We start from the raw sequence: 20,227 nt of genomic DNA on the forward strand, positions 1-20,227 counted from the left end.
GTACTTCCAGGCCTAAGCTTTATTTTAACTGTCCCTCAGCTGTTCAGAGTGTCTGACCACCTCTCACTCACAGCACAGCTTTCAACATTCCATGAGCACACTCAAACATCAACATTCTATCCATCACCCCCCTTACTCACACAGCTAAGATTTTTTTCCCTTTTCTATTTTTATTTATTTCTTAAACTTTCTCCCTACCACATTCACAATCCTCACATCTGATTTGCTTCCAATCATTCAAACCCGCTTTCCCCTAAAATCCACTCAACCAATATCTCAAACTCACTCACTCTGTATAAATTCAGGACAATCCTTTCCCAACTACACCTCCTCACTCACACTTACCTCTATACACTGACTGAATCTAAAATCCCTCTGAGTTCCCCTATTGTACTGCTAAATCACACCACTACCACTCCCACACAGCACAGCACATCCACTCTCTTCGGAGGTCAGCTTCACTCTCCCAACTGCCAGTGACTCCGTAACCTAGGATACAGAACCTCCGGCTGGAGTTCCAGAGACCCCCCAGCCAATTAGATGTCTATTTCAGAATTCCAATCCCTCCTGCTGACCAATGGAATGTTGGTCAGCCCTACCAAATCTCCATTTTTTCCTATGTACCCCCATAGAAATCAATGGAGAATTTGAATTTTATTACCAAATTACCTCTTAACTTATTCAAAACTACTTTAAATTTTCCAACCCCATTAATCCCCTCTTTCCCTATTAAACCCCATTTTTAAATTTCAAAAATACCTATTTTTAAGAGCCCCCCACAATAAACGCCCATAAATCCCTAAAACCCTAAATTTAATTAAAACGTATATAAAAAATTTAGTTAACTTCTCCTTAACCTACCCCGTCGAATTCATAACTTTACCCCTTTCAGAACCTCATTAAATTAACCCCCTTCAAAAATATCCCCTAAAAATATTAAAATTCAAAATCCAACCCACTAGAAAAATCAAGAAAAATCTCCCGACCCTAAATCCGCGAACAAAATTTAAATCACATCAAACCCTGAATTTTTAAAAATCAAAAACCCGATTTATATATTTTAAAAATAAACTAATTAAAATTTGGGGCCAAATGACCCCTTACCTTTACCAGGAATTCCTTCTCACCAAACGCCTGCCATCCAATCCGGTCTCCGATGTCCCAAACCAAAAACAGAGCAAAAAGGAAAATCACCCTGAAAACCGCCATTTTTGCTGGAACTCCAGTTCAAAATCGAGGCCCAGGCTTCTAGGCCTCACTAGAGCGCCACCGAAATGGGGCATGTGCATGCTCCCCACGCACGCGCATTCTCACCACACCACCTCCTCCTCTTCCCCCAGCCACCAGACCTCACGTTGGCTCCTCTCTCTGCCAGGAGGCCGGCTCCAAAAACCGTAGCGCCGCCTCACCCGGCCCCACAACACTGCCGTGAGGACTCCCATCACGCCAGTCTCCATCGGCCCGTATACGAACCCGAAAACAACCACGATGCCCGAATCATCCCGCAGTGTCCGGGGTGCCCAATCATCTCCGAACCACCGCCGTCCGCTGCATTTCCTTCTGCCGCCTCCTGCCCGAAGCGCTTCATCCGGCTCCTTGCGTTCCCCCACTATCGCGGTGAATGCCACACGCTAGTGCTCCTCACTCCGGCGCTCCCTGAACCGGCGCTACAAGACCAGCCACAACTCTTCACACCCGGGGACGTCCCAAAATGTCCCCAGGTTTCAAAAAAACACAGCGCTGCTTCCTGCAGCATATCTCTGGGTCCTGCAGTGCCCCAGGCCTCACCGTTCTCTCCTCAGGCCCACCAGCCCGACGAACTTCCCCAGCCAGCATCAGACCTCACAGCCCCTCTCTCTCCGGCCCAAAACAAGCCCCCGCAAAAACGATCCATTTCACCTGATCCCGCCAGAACACCCCAACTAGGACCAGAAATGGCCCGAGGACAGCTCCAAACACCCTCCCAGCTCCAAAGGCCTACACGAGTGACCTGCACCACCTCTCTAGCCCTCAAAGCTCACCAGAGCCCCCAGGTAAATAAAAAAATATATATATTTTTCCCCTCTATGTTACAGTAGAAGCTTGAAAAGTCTTTATTAAAGCACCAGGAGATGACCTGACACGAGGTCATAATAAACACTATGGCCACTGAAATGCTGTATGTAGTCTCTGGTGCAGCAACAATGTCAGGACATGGTTCACAAAAAAATACAGTGTTTGACTCACACAGTAGCCAAATAACGCCATAGTGTTTATTGTGGACCCAGAAGCAGGTGGTTTGTGACTGCCGAATCACAGCCCATGTTGAGTCATTTCCTGGTGCTTTAATAAAGACTTTTCAAGCTTCTGCTCCCAGCTTGGAAGTCATTTTGAAATCCTCTACTGCTTGTTTCGTTTGGACCTCCGTAGAGGTTGTTTCCTGTTTCCATTTTGGACAAAACATTTATATAATTTGAGTGAACACCTGTCTATCTCCAGCAACTTGCCAGCCTTGAGGGCTATAATAGCTGCCAACATGCTCCTCTATCAGCTCAAACTGCTCTTGTGAGATCTGAGGGAGATTGATAGATTCCAAATATTTATGGCTACCATCACTTTTACCACTCACCTCTGAGGTATATAATTCTTTAAAAAAAATTATGCAATCATTTCCCAAATCTTTTTTGAGCTATTCTTTTCAGTTAACACTTCTATTATGCAGGATCTGACCGTGCAACTTGCACACTCTCAATTAAGCTGCCAAGAGCTTCCCAGTTTGAGTATTCTTCTCAAACAAAACTTGGTTGACTTTTTGCATATCACTTACTATCATCCCAATTCAACTTTCCTTCGTTCTCCCTCTCAGCTTTTTGGATGGGGTTCTTATATTTTCTTTATCAAGTTTATGAAGTTGCAGGAGAAGGCTCTCCACCTGGGATTTTTTTCCATTTTCCATAGACTAGCTCTCATTATTAGATTCCCCCAGATAATTGCATTTAAACCCATAGACTGACCAGGGTAGCCTTGAAATGATCAATGTTTCCCTGAATCATTTCTACTATTTTTGACCTATTTAAGAGGCTGTCATTCAGTCACCACCATTTAACACTTTGGGCTCTGCCCTCTAATTGGTAATGTCAAGGTAATGTTCTCAATATCTTCCTTCTGTATTTTTTGGAATCAGGTTTAATCTACCAAGATAAGGTTTATCTAAGAATTGGAGTAGTGAGGCAGGAAACAGATTAAGAGATCTAGGATTCATAATGCTGCTGAACATACATTTAGAAATGATGATATGTACAACACTGAACTTGAGACAGAGCATGAAAAGGTTAGTGAGCTCAGTAGCTGAAGAGAAACAAACCAACCCACAATACTTGAACCCCTAAAACAGAAAAATACTGCTTGGGGTCCTTAATAGTGCCTACAATATATAGGAGGCTTTCATATATGGAAGTTGCGTGTCTCAACAAGTTCTAAGTCAGTTGCTGAGCTAATGAGGCTATTGCTGCCATCACTCACTCCAGGAGTCCAATATGGTCTCTCTACTACTACTGAGGTAGCCCTCCCCTGGCTGGTATAAAAAGGGGAGAAAAAAAAGTACAGACAACTGATACCCACATTGTAACAGAAACCAAGCCTCTTAAAGGGATAGAGCTTTTCCATCACTGCCAGTAACAAATATTGTTTAACCCTTGGTTGTGCTACTCTCAAAAGGTAATTATGACCCTCCCCCTCTAAATAAGCTTTTTCTCCTTTTCCTTTCTGCTTTTCTTGATGTCTTTTTCTTAGTCATGCAAATCATCATTAGTATCAACCACAATGCATCACAGCTGATAAAGTGATTTGAATATAAGCGTATTCTCTTTTCTTAGTTTTGGGAATGATGACTGACACGGTAAGATATAAACAATAATCATTATGTCAAAACAGTCTTACATTTGTCACTTTTAAGATGTTATAACTGTTGATGATCTGGCATGGAATAAGTCTCTGCAATAGAACTGATATCTTGTTTCCTTGTGAGGGCAATTTTCAGAATCACTTGACTGGATAAATAGCAATTTACCAGAGTAAATAAGTCATCAGAAAATATTACTCCCTCAATTTAGCTAAGCCCTTATTCCAGGGGATATTTTGGGGTAGATTCTGAAAACAACACATGTAAGCCAGAGGGCTTGAAAATGCCCCTCCATATGTGTTTTTATATAAACAGTGGCTGTGTTAAATTTATTAAGTTAATGTTAATGAGCTATTAGGGCACACAATATGAAAAGCACAAGTAATTATTTTAATCATACTATTTTAAATTTAACTTATACCTTGCTCTTCTTACTCAGCCCTATTGCAGGGTACAAAAACAAAAATTATAACATATAATAAAGTTACAAAAATACAGAAGCACAACTAAATTAAAACAGTCCATCTCACATCAACACATAAAAACGTCTCCCATATTACAGAATAGACAGGACTAAATCCATCCCAATTTTCCTTCCTTCCCAGTTCCAGTCCTTCTCTTTCACAAAGGGGCCAGGGCATATTGCCACAGACTCACAGAAACAGAGTCTTTGAGTCTGACATCCTGCACGTACAATGAGCAGCAATGTCAGACTCCGAAACTGGATTCAGCAGCTTTGAACAGCACGGAGGACAATCGAAGAAGAACTTAAAAGACCTCGGCTCGGCTGGTGGGGGTTGGGGTCCCCTGCCAGCTGAAGGAATATTTTTAAAGGCAACGGCAGGAGGAAGCGGACCTCGGCTGGCGGGGGTTGGGGTCCCTCGCCAGCAAAGGTAGGTGACGGCAGCAGGGGGGGGGGTCAGCAATGGCAGTGGTGGGGGGGGCTATAATGTGCCCCCTCACTCTGGCCCCCCCTACCGCCGAACTTCAGATACACCTCTGATCTGGCTATGCCTAAAGTTAGGTGCAATTACTAGGCATAAGCACTATTCTATAATCCACACCTAATTTTGGAGCCCTTTTACAAAGGCACACAAAAAGGTGGCCTGCAGTAGTGTGGGCGCATGTACAGGATGCATGCTAGACTATTTCTCCATCGCATCTAAAAAAAAAGGGAGTTTTTTAGGCCGGGAAATGGACTTGTGGCAAAATGAAAACCAGCGTGCATCTATTTATGGCCTGAGCCTTTAAAGCCACCCATTGACTTAGCAGTAAGGGCTCACGTGTTACCCATGCGGTAACCATCCAGCGCGTGCCAACTGCTGATTACCGCCGGGAACGCCCCGTGCTAGAAAATAGAACATTATTTTCTACCGTATGCTTTCGGTGCACGCCAAATTCAGAATTACTGCTTCGGGCACGTGTTAGCTGGGCAGTAACGCCAATTTGGCATGCGTTGGATGAACGTAGGCCCTTACACACCTTTGTAAAATGGCCCCTTTAAGGGCTTTTCGGCATCATATATAGAATTCATCCCACAATGGGACCTGAGATAAATAAGGTGAACTGATGCACGTAACTCTCTGTTAATGTGATTTATAAATCTAGCCCAAGAACATTTTCAAACCTACATAAAGACAATGAGCAATGACTTACTGCAATCAGCTGGTACGAGTTATTCATCATGGCTATGAGCATGTTGAGCAGAACAACCAGAGAAATTACATTGTAGGTTCCAAACATGGTGGCACCAACAAATTCAGTGAATTCATGAGGAGCTTCTACATTGGTCACATATAGGTTGATGAGTCCAAATATAGACCAGAATAATGACTGTAATGTTTCAAATATTCTGAAATAACAATAAAACTGCATAAATTAATCCAGCCATTAAAACTGATTAAAATGACAATTATCTGTTCTATAGTTACAGTTAAGTTAATTAGTCAATAATTTCCTGAAATTCATTAAATTGTACCTTTTTTTCTATTTTATATATCACTGAATAGCCTTCATAGTTCATCCCATTATTGTGAGTTACTGCTTTCCCCCTGTACAAACATCTTTCTTTTTATTTTATACAAATTAATTTTCTGAGGATTGATTAGTGATTTTTTAAAAATTGGAGCTAGAAATTTAATACAAGCTTTTATAGCCCACAACTTTTGACCTTAACAGAGCAGATTACAATTTAAAATTCAAAACCAAAAACAAATGTACAGTCTTAAAACAGTCTACATCCATAAATTACACACCCATTTCCCCAGTTTGCATCATTAACAAAAGGTAAACATCTGAACAGCCTCCTGGCCTTTCTCCTAGATGAATAATTGTTGACCACACATCAAGTTGTCTAGCCAAAAGTGATGCATTTCCCAACTCCAGATTTTGAGCTGAACCGATTTATGTGGTTAACTCAAAAGTTAACTGTATAAATTGTATTGAACATCAACCTCATGGAAAATCAGAAAATTTAGAACAGAATCAATAGAATTCAATCTGCAGTTAAGTCAATGAAAAAGATAAAGTTAAAGAAATCCTTTAGAATTCATTAGATAGCAGAAGAGAGGATCCAAGAGTACACAAACAAGAACAACAAAAAAGAAGCACAAAGTGCTTTCAAGAGTGAAACAATCAAGAGTCCTTTAATAAATCGACCCAACAGGGACCGTGTTTTGGCATGTATACGCCTGTGTAAGAGGTCAATTAGAATCAGAGCTCTTGAAAACACACAACCAAAAAGTTATCGTACCTCAATAAAATATGCAAACAGAATCAAAAGCAGAGAAGCTAAAAGCGCCGCAAAGCACTGGTTATAAAACTCAGTTTAGATGCGGGAAGTCAATTCAGCAGAAAAGCAAACTACAAACCCATGCCTATTTCTTGGCAGGGAGTTTGCACTGCATACTCTGTAGGTACATATTATCAAGAATTACGCAGATAGGGCCAGATTCTATAAATGGCATTCAAAAATGGGTGCCAGACTTACGCCTGCTGAAACCCGGTGTAAATGCTGGCACCCAAGTTGGGCGTGCTGACCCATTATCTTGTAATAATGAGCACAACTTTTTGGAATGCCCCTTCCATGGCAATTCCCCCTTTTGAGTTGCACACTGTGGGACTTGGGTACCAAGCGCTATAGAACAGTGAGTAACCAGATGCACACGCAAATTCTAATTGGTGCCAATTAACATCAATAATTGGTTGTTAGTGGTCAAGTATTGCTCATTAATGGCTCATAAGCCAGTTAAGTTGCACGCATACCTCTGGATCGTGCCCAAATTGAAGGGCTCTTTTACAAAGGCCTTCAGTAGTGTGGGCACGTGTATTGGATGCGTGCTGGACCATTACTCCACTGCATCCGGAAAAAAGGGTTTTTGGGGGGGCCGGGAAATGGATGTACAGCAAAACTGACTTAGCAGTAAGGGCTCACACGTTACCCAAACGGTAACCATCCAGCATGCGCCAACTGCCGATTACCACTGGGAACACCCCTGCGGTAGAAAATAAAAAATTATTTTCTACTGTGGGTTTCGGTGCACACCAAACTCAGGATTACCACCAGATGCATGCACTAGCCAGGCAGTAGTGCCAATTTGACGTGTGCTGCATGCACATAGGCCCTTATGTGCCTTTGTAAAAGGCCCCTTAGTCATCCAAATCTAGACACCATCAGGCTTATTTTCAAAAGAGAAGGGCGCCCATCTTCCGACACAAATCGGGAGATGGGAGTCCTTCTCCCAAGGTCACCCAAATCGGCATAATCAAAAGCCGATTTTGGGTGTCCTCAACTGCTTCCCGTCGTGGGGACGACCAAAATTCCCAGGGGCATGTCGGCAGAGTACTGAAGGCGGGACGGGGGCATGGTCAACAGATGGGCATCCTCGGTGAGCATTTGGTTAACTTTACTTGGTCCCTTTTTATTCATGACCATGTCTTGAAAAGGTGCCCGAACTGACCAGATGACCACCGAAGGGAATCGGGGATGACCTCCCGTATTCCCCCAGTGGTCACCAATCCCCTCCCACCCTCAAAAAAAAATTAAAAACATTTTTTGCCAGCCTCTATGCCAGCCTCAAATGTCATACCCAGCTCCATCACAGCAGTATGCAGGTCCCTGGAGCAGTTTTTAGTGGGTGCAGTGCACTTCAGGCAGGTGGACCCAGGCCCATCCCCCCTACCTGTTACACTTGTGGTGGTAAATATGAGCCCTTCAATACCCACCACAAACCCACTGTACCCACATGTAGCTGCCCCCCTTCATCCCTAAGGGCTATGGTAGTGGTGTACAGTTGTGGGGAGTGGGTTTAGGGGACCAGTGCAAAATGAATGCTGGCTTCTCCCACGACCAAATGCCTTGGATTTGGTTGTTTTTGAGATGGGCGTCCTCTGTTTCCATTATCGACGAAAACCGAGGTCGCCCACCTCTAAGGTCGACGATCTCAACATTTAGGTCGACCATCTCTAAGGTCGACCCAAATGTTGAGATTTGGGCGTCCCCGACCGTATTATTGAAACGGAAGATGGACGCACATCCTGTTTTGATAATACGGGTTGCCCCACCCCTTCGCGGCGCTATACTCAAAGATGGGCGCCCTTAGAGATGGTAGTCCCCGTTCGATTCTGCCCCTCCATATATAGAATCCGGGGGATAGTGTCCATATTCAACACTATCTGGATAGCTTTATTCACTTAAGTGAAACCACTGAAATACTTGTCCTAACTTTATGTTTAAGGGTAGGGCTATATAACAAGCAGCCATGCTAAAACTGAGGCTGTGGCTGAAATTCTACATAGGGTCAACTTCTTATCTTTATGTGATGGTTGCTCTTCTATCGGCTTCTATGAATTTTCATGTCTGGGGACCTTGTTCATCAAGTTTGTTTTGCTCATAGACACAGAATGGGATAAGTGCATTAATGAATCAGGCCTTTAGAGCCTTATTTCTTATTCAAATAAATTGAGCTAGATTCTATATATCATGCCTAAAACTTTGGAGCAAAAAAAAAACAAAACACCTATGCATATTCTATAAACTATGTCTAAATTTTGGTTCGGTTTATAGAATATGCCTAAACCTAGGCGTAGTTTATAGAATACACCCAACACCCCTTTTCTGTGACTAGATTTAATTGTGGCCATTTACACCAATGAAAACCTGGTGTAAATGCCGACACCTTAATTTTGGGCAAACGGGCATATTCTATAACACTGTGCATAAATTCAAGGAATGCTCATGACCCACCCATTGCCCCTCCCATGGCTAGAATTTATGTGCATCACTTTATAGAATACGCTTAGACAGTTGTGCTTGTAAATTCTAATTAATGCAAATTACTGTCAATAATTGCCTAAGTTCAATTATCAGTGCTGATTAGCTTGTTAAGCTAATTAAGTTGTGTGTGCAAATCCAGAATACAATGAGTGAACGAGTGGAGGAGTAGCCCAGTGCAACGGACTTTGATCCTGGGTAACAGGGTTCAATTCCCACTGCAGCTCCTTGTGACCTTGGGCAAGTCACTTAACCCTCCATTGCCCCAGGTACCAAAAACTTAGATTGTGAGCCCTCTAGGGACAGAGAAAGTACCTGCATATAATGTGTACAGCACTGCATATGTCTAGTAGCTCTATAGAAATGATTCTTATTATTAGTAGTAATACAATCAGATTTGCATACACAACTTAAGTTGTGCTATATAGGATTAGGGGAATATTCAGCCCGAGGCAGTAAATGGCTTGCAAGCTGGTTTCAGCCATGGGCTGACCTAACTCCAGATATTCAATGTCGGGCATGTGTAGCTCCTGGCATTAAATATCTTGGGTATGTCCACTGACCCGGAAGTTAACCTGGCAGCAGCATCCAGTTAACTTAGTGCTTAAAGTTAGAACATCTATTTTGTTGTTCTAAATTTATGCACTTACTTATCTGGTTAGTGGACTGAATATCACTGCTAACTGGCTAAGTTGCCACTGTGTCCTAACTTCGCCCCCTGCCCATCCCTAACCTAGCCAGTTAGGGGAAGGCCAGTTAGCGGTGATATTCAGCGCACTACCTGTTAAGTGCCACTGAATTTCAGCAGCAAGCTAGCTCAGCAGGGTTTTATCAGGCAGGAGCATCTCCTGCCCCATTAAACTCTTTTGAATATCAACCCCATTTATTTCAACAGAAATCACGGTAAAACCATTATTCTATAAGGTCAAAGAGGAGTAGTAAATGAAGCAGCTTACGTTGAAAATGCATTGTTTTGTTTTTCACATCGTATTCCTTTGCAGCCATTATTTTTGTCTGAATCATTTGTTTCATAGTAAAAGTACAACTGGTTCAAGCCATTAGCAAATGCTAGCAGGACAAGGCAGTAGATGAACAGAAACTTCAAAATGTCTAGCAGCATTCTTCCTAGCGATATCTGCAGAGGTCCCAAATGAGAGTTTGCAGTAAATAGTGAGATCAAGCGCAGGGAACTGAAGATATTTGCAATAGCAAAGAGGGCCTCTGCCACCAGTGTGGGGTGCCACATGTCCCACTCATTTCGTTGAAGACATCCATGATACTGGAAACACAAAAATAAGAGAATTAATTTAATATTTCTACCAGGTAAATGGTTTGCTTGGGATTACAATGCTAATTCTTGGCATTTTATATAAAATGGGGGTCTCTGTACTAATGGATATTAAAACTGGCAGGTAATGTGCATTACACTGTAATTTTTTTTTTTTGCATATTTCATATTAAACAAACAAACTCTTTCTATGATGTATAATGCTATCACATTGTAACAGAAGCTTCTAAAATGAACACAGCAATTTGACATGTATGTGTATATATACACATGAGGAGTGGCCTAGTGGTTAGAGCACTGGTCTCGAAATCCAGAGGTGGCCCGTTCAAATCCCACTGCTGCTCCTTGTGATCTTGGGCAAGTCACTTAACCCTCCATAGCCTCAAGTATAAACTTAGATTGTGAGCCCTCCTAGGACAGATAAATATCCAGAGTACCTGAATGTAACTCACCTTGAGCTACTACTGAAAAAGGTGTGAGCAAAAATCTAAATAAATACATATACAGTAACTGGGGTAAAAATGTTAGCACTTACTTTATAGAATTAACTGCTTAACAGGGTGGGGACCAGGAAAGATACAGATAGGGATAGACTATGGACAATGTTTTTTAGTTAGGGTATGATAAGTTATATAACTGTTATACAATTATCTCTCCTGTTTGACCACATATTGCCCCACATAGTGCCCATAAATTTCAGCCATATCCCTCAGAAAATGCTGATCAGGCTGATTTCATTGCTATAACTTTGAACATTTCTGCCAAATATTATTCAGATTAATACTTGGCAGGAAACTGTGCATACAGTTTGATTTAGTCTCCAAAGCATATCACATATGATATATTTCATATACAACTATCAACTATGATTATAGTGTAAAATGCAGCAAATAGACATGTGGAGGTAATTTATCACAGTGTCCCTACATATATTATATATATATATATATATATACACACACACACACACACACATACACACATGTATATGCTTAGCTGGGAACTCTTAAACCAGCCATAGAGCTGGTGTAACTATGCATGCCTGGTTACAGGAGATACACCTGTAACTTATAGGATTCTATAAGTTACAGGTACAATTGTGCACCCCGCCCCAGTCCCACAACTGTATATGCCTACGTGCAAACTATGTGCTATTAAAGATATGCATGTAGATACAGAATGGGAGGGGGTCAGAGCCTACGGTGGGGGGGGGGGCACATTTTGGCCTCCTCACCGCCACCTTCCCACCACCATTTTTGCCCCCCGCTGCCGCTACCGCCTCTCCGCCCTCCTGCTGCCACTTCCCCCCACTGCAAAGGTACCTTGGCTGATAGAGGGTACCCAACCCCCACCAGTTAAAGTGTTTGTCCCGCGCTGGTCTCAGAGCCAATTTGGGGGGACAAGGCATCTGTGGCCCTCCGTAAATGTGCCACTGGTTAGTGAAGCTGGTATTTTGATCTGTGTGATTTTCCTCTTAGTACTTCATGTCATGTTTATGAAACACATTAGGCTGTCAGGAAATGTGTCAACTTCTGCATGACAACCAATGAGGAACATATCAGTGGGTGTTTCCTTGTCTCAGGGAGGGAGGGAGGGATTTGTGTGAGGTCTGTCACACTGAGTGACCCCCTTGAAGCTACTGTGGTGTTATCAAGATTTTACCATGTTGTTGAATTACTCCCAGCTTCTCTCTTGCATGGAGAGAGAGCAGGTGGACAACAGACTCCCAGCTTGCAAGGGAAAATTCTTGTCCAGCACATCTGAACTGTAAATTATGTTTTCCTTGTTTGATTACTGCGTTAAAGAAGATTTTGGTTCAAGAGTTCTGAGTCGTCCCATATTGATGCTCTATACTCTGGTTTAAGCTGCATGTCAATCATACCCAGTGAAAGGGCAGAATAGTAAAATCTTGTGGGTCTCAGTGAAAATCTTGGGATTCTTCAGTGGAGTTCAGTTTAACAAAGTCTAGTGCATTTACTCAAAGTATCACATGTGTGGTCACAGAGGAATGATGTTATCAATCAGTTTAAATGTAAGCAACACTTCAAGCAGAATAAAAGCATTTCTATTGCCTCAGGAAACTCTTAGTTGTAGAAGAAAGCGTGGAGGGGCATAATCGAAAGGGATGTCCAAGTTTTGTTGGGGACGTCCTCGCAAAACTTCCCGGCGAAGGGGCGTGGAAACCTGTATTATCAAAACAAGATGGACGTCCATCTTTCGTTTTGATAATGTAGCATGATACCAGAGTTATTTAAATATTTTGTTAGATCAGATACAAAGATAAAAGGTACTGCTGCAAAGAGATTTCAAGTTCCTCTTTTCCTCCCACCTGGAAGACTGAACAAAAGCTTGGCTGGGTGTGAATATCCGTGCATCAGCATAATAAAAGCTGAAAGATGGGACAGTAGCCACAGAGACTGCAGTTACAAAAGACTCCACCTATGACTTAGACTGAAAGCCCATCTACCTATTCACAGACAATGATTCAGGCTGGGGCTAAACAAAAGACACTGATCACCTATAGAAATATAGCTGGCTACCTCAGACAAATCTTATCAGATGTGTATCTGCCCCCCCCCCCCCCCCATCAACTATCAGACAAGACACCAGCACATGTGCAGACAAAAGGCTTATAGCATGTGACAATGCTTCCCTGCAAACTACAATACCCAGGACTCAGTTGCCCCTAAGTTTTCCATAGGAACATTATAAAAGCTAGGAGCATGCTCCTCTCTTGGCTTCTCTTCTCTTTTGCTGCTCTTTTCTCCGCCCCCCCCCCCCCCCCACCACAGGCTGCTGAAAGGAACTCTGGGCTCCTGTTGATCATCACTAAGCTGGACAACAGACTTTGTAAGTTAATTTATGATTCAGACCTGTTATCTTGTCACAAATTTCTCCTGTAAGCAAGATTCGTAAAAACCACCTCTCGCTTGTAACATTATTACATTACCTGTATTGTAAATAAACCTTTTTAAAGTTGAATATATGGTCTTTTATGTTTTGAGCACATGTTCTTAAACCTTGCAGTGCAGGTTAATGTAATTTCACAAATATAATATTTAATTCTCCCTTTTTCTTACAAATGTAAATCTTATTACCTTATAGGTAATTGGTGGAGAATAGAATCTAGAATCAAAATATATATATTTCAACACAAGAAACATTTAAATTAACAATAATACAGTCGGGGACGTCCAAATCTTGAAATTTAGGTCGAACTTAGAGATGGTCGTCCCCGATTTTCGGCAATAAAGGAAACCGAGGACACCCATCTCAGAAACGACCAAATCCAAACCATTTGGTCATGGGAGGAGCCAGCATTCGTAGTGCACTGGTCCCCCTCACATGCCAACACACCAACCGGGCACCCTAGGGGGCACTGCAGTGGACTTCACAAATTGCTCCCAGCATAGGCGCCCCATATAAGAGGCTTGGGGAGGCTAAGCCTCCCCAGCCCACCACTGCCCCGCCCCCCGCCGTACCTTTAAATATTATAGTTTTGCTGGAGTCGTGGGCAGCCGGCATTGAAGACATCGGCAGGCTTACGCCGGTTCCAGCAGCCTTCCCTTCCCTCGTTGCAAGTCGGATGATGGCTCCGCCCTCTTCTGACGTATTTCCTGTTTCTACGAGGGCGGAGCCATAATCCGACTTGCAATGAGGGAAGGGAAAGCTGCTGGAACCGGCGTAAGCCTGCCGATGTCTTCAATGCCGGCTGCCCGCGACTCCATCAATATAATATTTAAAGGTACGGCGGGGGAGGGGGGGCAGGAAGGAAACAGGGCAGACGGGAGAGGAGGGTTGCTGCACATGGTGGAAGAAGGGGAGAGGAGGGTTGCTGGATGGAGGGAAGGGGAGAGGAGGGTTGCTGGACATGGTGGAAGAAGGGGAGAGGAGAGGGCAGGGGAGAGGAGGGTTGCTGGATGGAGGGAAGGGGAGAGGAGGGTTGCTGGACATGGTGGAAGAAGGGGAGAGGAGAGGGCAGGGGAGAAGAGGGTTGCTGGATGGAGGGAAGGGGAGAGGAGGGTTGCTGGACATGGTGGAAGAAGGGGAGAGGAGAGGGCAGGGGAGAGGAGGGTTGCTGGATGGAGGGGAGAGGAGGGTTGCTGGACATGGTGGAAGAAGGGGAGAGGAGAGGGCAAGGGAGAGGAGAGTTGCTGGACATGGGTGGATGGAGGGTAGGGGAGGGGGAGAGGAGGGTTGCTGGACATGGAGGGGGAGGGAGGAGTGAGGAAGGAGATGAGATAACAGAAAAGGAAGAGAGTAGAAAAACTGCACATGGATGAAGAAAATAGGCAAAAGCTGGATCCACTGGACAGTCAAGTTTGCGGAGGACCCAGCTTTTACTTACGGATGTAGGACAAGAAATGAAGAAGAAAGGCGGAAAGTAAACAAATAAATGGAAAGGAAGCCCTGGAAACGGAGTTAAGAGGACAGATAGCAGCAGAATCGGATACTGGGCCAGCACAATCAGAAAAACAAAGTCACCAGACAAGAAAGGTAGAAAAGATCATTTTATTTTCATTATAGTGTTTGGAACATGTCCACTTTGAGAATTAGGTGTTCAACATTAAAAGTTTATTTACTTATTTATGACATTTTATCCCACATTAAACATGAATTAGGATGTTTTGTGGCTCTACATGAGAATTGTGATATTATGATCCCTTGTTTCAATATTGTTGACGGTCTGCATTTTCCGTATGGGTGGTATATTGGTGTATTAGGTTCTGCCCAGTGTAATATTTATGGTACAGTAAGGTTCAGAGTGTGTTTTTGCACAAAGTTGTGCATAGTGTTTTGCAGCTGAGCGATTGTGGTTAGTATATGCTTTGAGCAACCACTTTATTCTTTGACATATGATACATAGCTAATATCTAAATTTAATAAAAGGTATTAATTGTGACATTTATTTATTTATTTTTTCTGTGTGTGATCAGACAATTATGGATTTAAGCTCCACCCCTGGCCCCACCCCTAACCCCACCCCCTTTAGCCTCCCCAAACAGTTGGGCCACCGACCGCCTATGGCTCCCAGGTGCATAACTCCCTTACCTTGTGTACTGAGTCACTACCATAGCCTTAAGGGGTGAAGAGGGGCACCTACATGTAAGTACAATGGGTTTCTGGTGGGTTTTGAAGGGCTCACATTTACCACCACAAGTGTAACAGGTAGGGGGGGATGGGCCTGGGTCCGCCTGCCTGAATTGCACTGCACCCACTAAAACTGCTCCAGGGACCTGCATACTGCTGTTATGGAGCTGGGTATGACATTTGAGGCTGGCATAAAGACTGGCAAAAAATACTTAAAAAGGTTTTTTTTTGAGGGTGGGAGGGGGTTAGTGACCACTGGGGGAGTAAGGGGAGGTCATCCCTGATTCCCTCCAGTGGTCATCTGGTCAGTTCAGGCACCTTTTTGAGGCTTGGTCGTAGCAAAAGAATGGGCCAAGTAAAGTCGCCCAAGTGCTTGTCAGGGACGCCCTTCTTTTTTCCATTATCAGTCAAGGACACCCATGGGTTAGGCATGCCCCAGTCCCGCCTTCGCTACGACTCCGACATGCCCCCATGAACTTTGGTCATCCCCGCATCGGAAAGCAGTTGAGGAAGCCCAAAATTGGCTTTTGATTATGCTGATTTGGGTGACCCTGGGAGGACGCCCATCTCCCAATTTGTGTCGAAAGATGGGCGCCGTTCTGTTTCGAAAATAAGCCTGAAATTGTATCACGATAGACAGGATCAAATTTGGGGGGGGGGGGGGGGGGGGTTGTGCTATATTTTAAAGATGGGATTGAGTCAAATAAAATGAACATTCCACACGAAACAGATAGCAATATGGAATCATTGTGGATAGAAATTCTATGTGTGAAGGGAAGGAATATTCTTATAGGGCTGTACTACTGTCCTCTGAGACAGAACAAACAGATGGCTGAAGAAATGTTTAAAGAGATTAAGAAAACTGGCAAATTGGGCAACACTATAATAATGGGTGATTTCAATTACCCCAATATTGACTGGATAAATTTTACATCAGTGAGTACCAGGGAGATAATATTTCTAGATGTTACAAATAACTGCTTCTTGGAGCAACTGGTCCAGGAATCAACAAGAGGGGAAGCCATTTTGGATCTGGTCTTTGGTGGTGTGCAGGGCATAGTGCAACAGGTTGCAGTGTTGGATCCCCTGGGAAACAGTGATCATATAATGATCAAGTCTGAGCTACTATCTGGAAAGAACCCACAAAAGAAATCTATTGTAGCTGCATTTAATTTTTGAAAGGGTGACTGTAATAAAATGAGGAAAATGGTTAATTTCTCATTCATAACAGATTTTCAAAATGTTAAACATTCATAGCTATCCCAGTATGTTTATGATACTGTATTGTAAAATTGAATTCTTACAACAAATTACTGTCTTATGCATTATTCGCCTCCACCTACCCTCCTCTCCTCCTTCCTGTACACATTAATTGATTTGATTTGCTTACTTTATTTTTGTCTATTAGATTGTTAGCTCTTTGAGCAGGGACTGTCTTTCTTCTATGTTTGTGCAGCGCTGCGTATGCCTTCTAACGCTATAAAAATGCTAAATAGCAGTAGTAGTAGTAGTAGTAGTAGTGGTAGTAGTTATGTATCCAATACTGTTTATTGTAAGCCACATTGAACTCAAACTTGTTTGGGATAATGTGGGATATAAATGTCATAAATAAATAAATAGACAAGAAGTTAAAAGGATCAGCTGCTAAGGTTAGGACACTAAATCAGGTGTGGATGTTATTCAAAAATACCATCTTGGAAGCCCAGACCAGATGCATTTGCAAAGGTGGAAAGAAGAGAAAATGACAGCCAGCATGGTTAAAAGCTGAAGTAAAAGAGGCTATTACAGCCAAAAGATTATTCTTCAAAGAATGGAAAAAGGACCCAAATGAAGAAAATAAGAAGCAACATAAGTACTGGCAAGTCAGATAGAAAGCATTAATAAAAAAAGGCTAAAAGAGAATATGAAAAGAAACTTGCTGCACAGGCTAAAACTCATGGTAACAACTTTTTCTGGTACATCAGAAGCAGAAAGCTTGCAAGGAAATCTTTGGGACTGTTAGATCATGAAGGAGCAAAAAGGGCACTCAGGGAGGACAAGGCCATAGCGAACAAATTAAATGAATTCTTTCTTTCAGTCTGTACATAAGAGATCTGCCTGTACTGGAAATGGTTTTCATGGGTGATGATGTAGAGGAACTGCAAGAAATCTCGGTGACCTGGAAGATGTACTGATCCAAATTGACAAAGAGTAGTAAACCACCTGGACCAGATAGTATACATCCAAAGGTACTCAAAGAAATCAAGCATGAAATTGATGATCTGCTGTTGTGACGCCAATTTTTAAAAAGGGTTCCAGGAGTGATCAGGGAAATTACAGACCGGTAAGCCTGATGTCAATGCTGGTCAAAATAGTGGAAACGATTATAATCAAATTACGGAACACTTAGACAAACATGGTTTAACGGGACAGTGTCAGCATGGGTTCAGACAAGGAAAGTCTTGCCTCACCAATTTGCTTCATTTCTTTCAAGGCATGAATAAAGATGTGGATAAAGGTAAGCCAGATGATGTGGAGGGACATTTTTGAATGGGGACTACCATCTCTAAGGGCACCAATCTCGAAGGACAGCGCCGCAAAGGGGCGGGGAAATCCGTATTATCGAAACAAGATGGGCGTCCATCTTTTGTTTCGATAATATGGTCGGGGACGCCCAACTCTCAACATTTATGTTGATCTAAATGTTGAGATTGCCGACCTTAGAGATGGGCGATCTCGGTTTTCGCTGATAATGGAAACCGAGGACACCCATCTCAAAAACGACCAAATCCAAGGCATTTGGTCGTGGAAGAAGCCAGCATTCGTAGTGCACTGGTCTCCCTCACATGCCAGGACACCAACCGGGCGCCCTAGAGGGCACTGCAGTGGACTTCATAAATTGCTCTCAGGTGCATAATTGTGTGGATTAGGAATTGGTTATTAGATAGAAAACAGAGGGTAGGATTAAATGGTAATTTCTCTCAATGGAGGAGGGTGAACAATGGAGTGCCACAGGGATATGGAAATCAGAACGACAAGTGAGGTGATTAAATTTGCAGATGACACAAAACTATTCAAGGTTGTTAAAACACGTGCGGACTGTGAAATATTGCAGGAATACCTCAGGAAATTAGAAGAGTGGACATCCAAATGGCAGATGAAATTTGATATGGACAACTGCAGGTGATGCACACTGGAAAGAATAATCCGAACCATAGTTACCTTATGCTAGATTCACCTTGGGGGTTAGTAACCAAGAAAAAGATCTAGGTGTCATTGTAGATAATACGCTGAAATCTTCTGCTCAGTGTGCACCACCAAAAAAGCAAACAGGATGCTAGGAATTATTAGGAAAGGGATGGTGAATGAGACCAAAAACACTATAATGCCTCTGTATCGCTCCATGGTATGACTGCACCTTGAGTATTGTGTTCAGTTCTCAAAAAATATATAGCAGAATTAGAAAAGGTTCAAAGAAGAATGACCAAAATGATAAAGGGAATGGAACTCCTCTCATATGAAGAAAGGCTAAAGATGTAGGGCTCTTTAGTATGGAAAAGAGATGGCTGAGGGGAGATATAATTGAGGTTTACAAAATCCTGAGTGGCATAGAATGAGTAGAAGTAAATCAATTTTTTTACTCGTTCCAAAAGTACAAAGACTAGGGGACACTCGAGAAAGTTACATGGAAATACTTTTAAAACAAATAGGAGGAAATATTTTTTCACTCAAAAAATAGTTATGCTTTAGAACTTTTTGCCAGAGGATGTGGTAACAGTGGTTAGCATATATGGGTTTAAAAAAGGTTTGGACAAGTTCTTGGAGGAAAAGTCCATGGTCTGCTATTGAGACAGACATGGGAAATCAACTGCTTGCCCTGGGAATTGTAGCATGGAATGTTGCCATAATTTGAGTTTCTGCCAGGTACTTGTGACCTGGCTTGACCACTGTTGGAAACAGGATACTGGGCTAGATGGACCATTGGTCTGACCCAGTATGTCTACTCTTATGTTCTATGTTGGTTCAAGAGTTCTGAGTCTTTTCATAGTGATGTTTGTTCTATGCTCTAGTTTAAGCTGCATGCCAATCACACCCAGTGTAATGGCAGAACAAGGGCACTCCAAATATTTCAGCATAGGAAAAAGATTGTCCATTTATAGCACTGACCAATCAGACTAATAAAATCCTGATAATCAATCAGATAGTCATTCTCACAGATTAGTCTATGACTCTCTAAAAAATGCCTCCTGTGTTATCACTCCATCTGTACTCTTCAATGGTTATGGTTCAGCTTTTGGCTGTGTTTCCCTGGTAAATATGCAGCACCCAATTTTAGAAAGGGTATGGACAGGGGAATTCAGTCTTTCAGGTAGGGACATGGAGAATTCCAACAAGCTCTGCCAAACAAACAGCTTCCTGTAAAATATGTTCAGAACTGCATGTTGATGGCTCCCTATGACCATCAGAGTAACAATTTCAAAAATACTACCCCACATGTGCATGGAAGCAGCTTTTTAAAATCATTGATCCCTCTGCTTTCAAGTTCCTGGTCACCTGGATGTCCTCCTGAACACTCCTTCTGGCCCTCCGATGCCCTCCACCCCCTTCACAAGGCATTCACTTCCCTCCCCGATATGCTCCAGCATTTACAATCCCCCCCCCCCAACACATCTAATCTCCCCAGACATTAGCCTCCTAGAAAGAAGACTCCCATCCC

At 42.8% G+C, this 20,227-nt stretch overlaps 1 protein-coding gene across 1 annotated transcript in view; it reads right to left on the minus strand.

The window, feature by feature from the left end:
* The window catches only part of TRPC4 (transient receptor potential cation channel subfamily C member 4), a 457,082-nt gene that overhangs the window by 34,511 nt on the left and 402,344 nt on the right, over positions 1–20,227 (minus strand). The window contains exons 6-7 of the mRNA XM_030200405.1: positions 10,109–10,431; positions 5,537–5,732 (exon numbers count right to left, since the gene is read on the minus strand). Coding sequence (XP_030056265.1) covers positions 5,537–5,732; positions 10,109–10,431 — 519 coding nt within the window. The remainder of the gene's footprint in view (positions 1–5,536; positions 5,733–10,108; positions 10,432–20,227) is intronic.

This window comes from Microcaecilia unicolor, chromosome 4 (genome assembly GCF_901765095.1).
Source record: "Microcaecilia unicolor chromosome 4, aMicUni1.1, whole genome shotgun sequence".
Classification (NCBI taxonomy): Eukaryota; Metazoa; Chordata; class Amphibia; order Gymnophiona; family Siphonopidae; genus Microcaecilia; species Microcaecilia unicolor.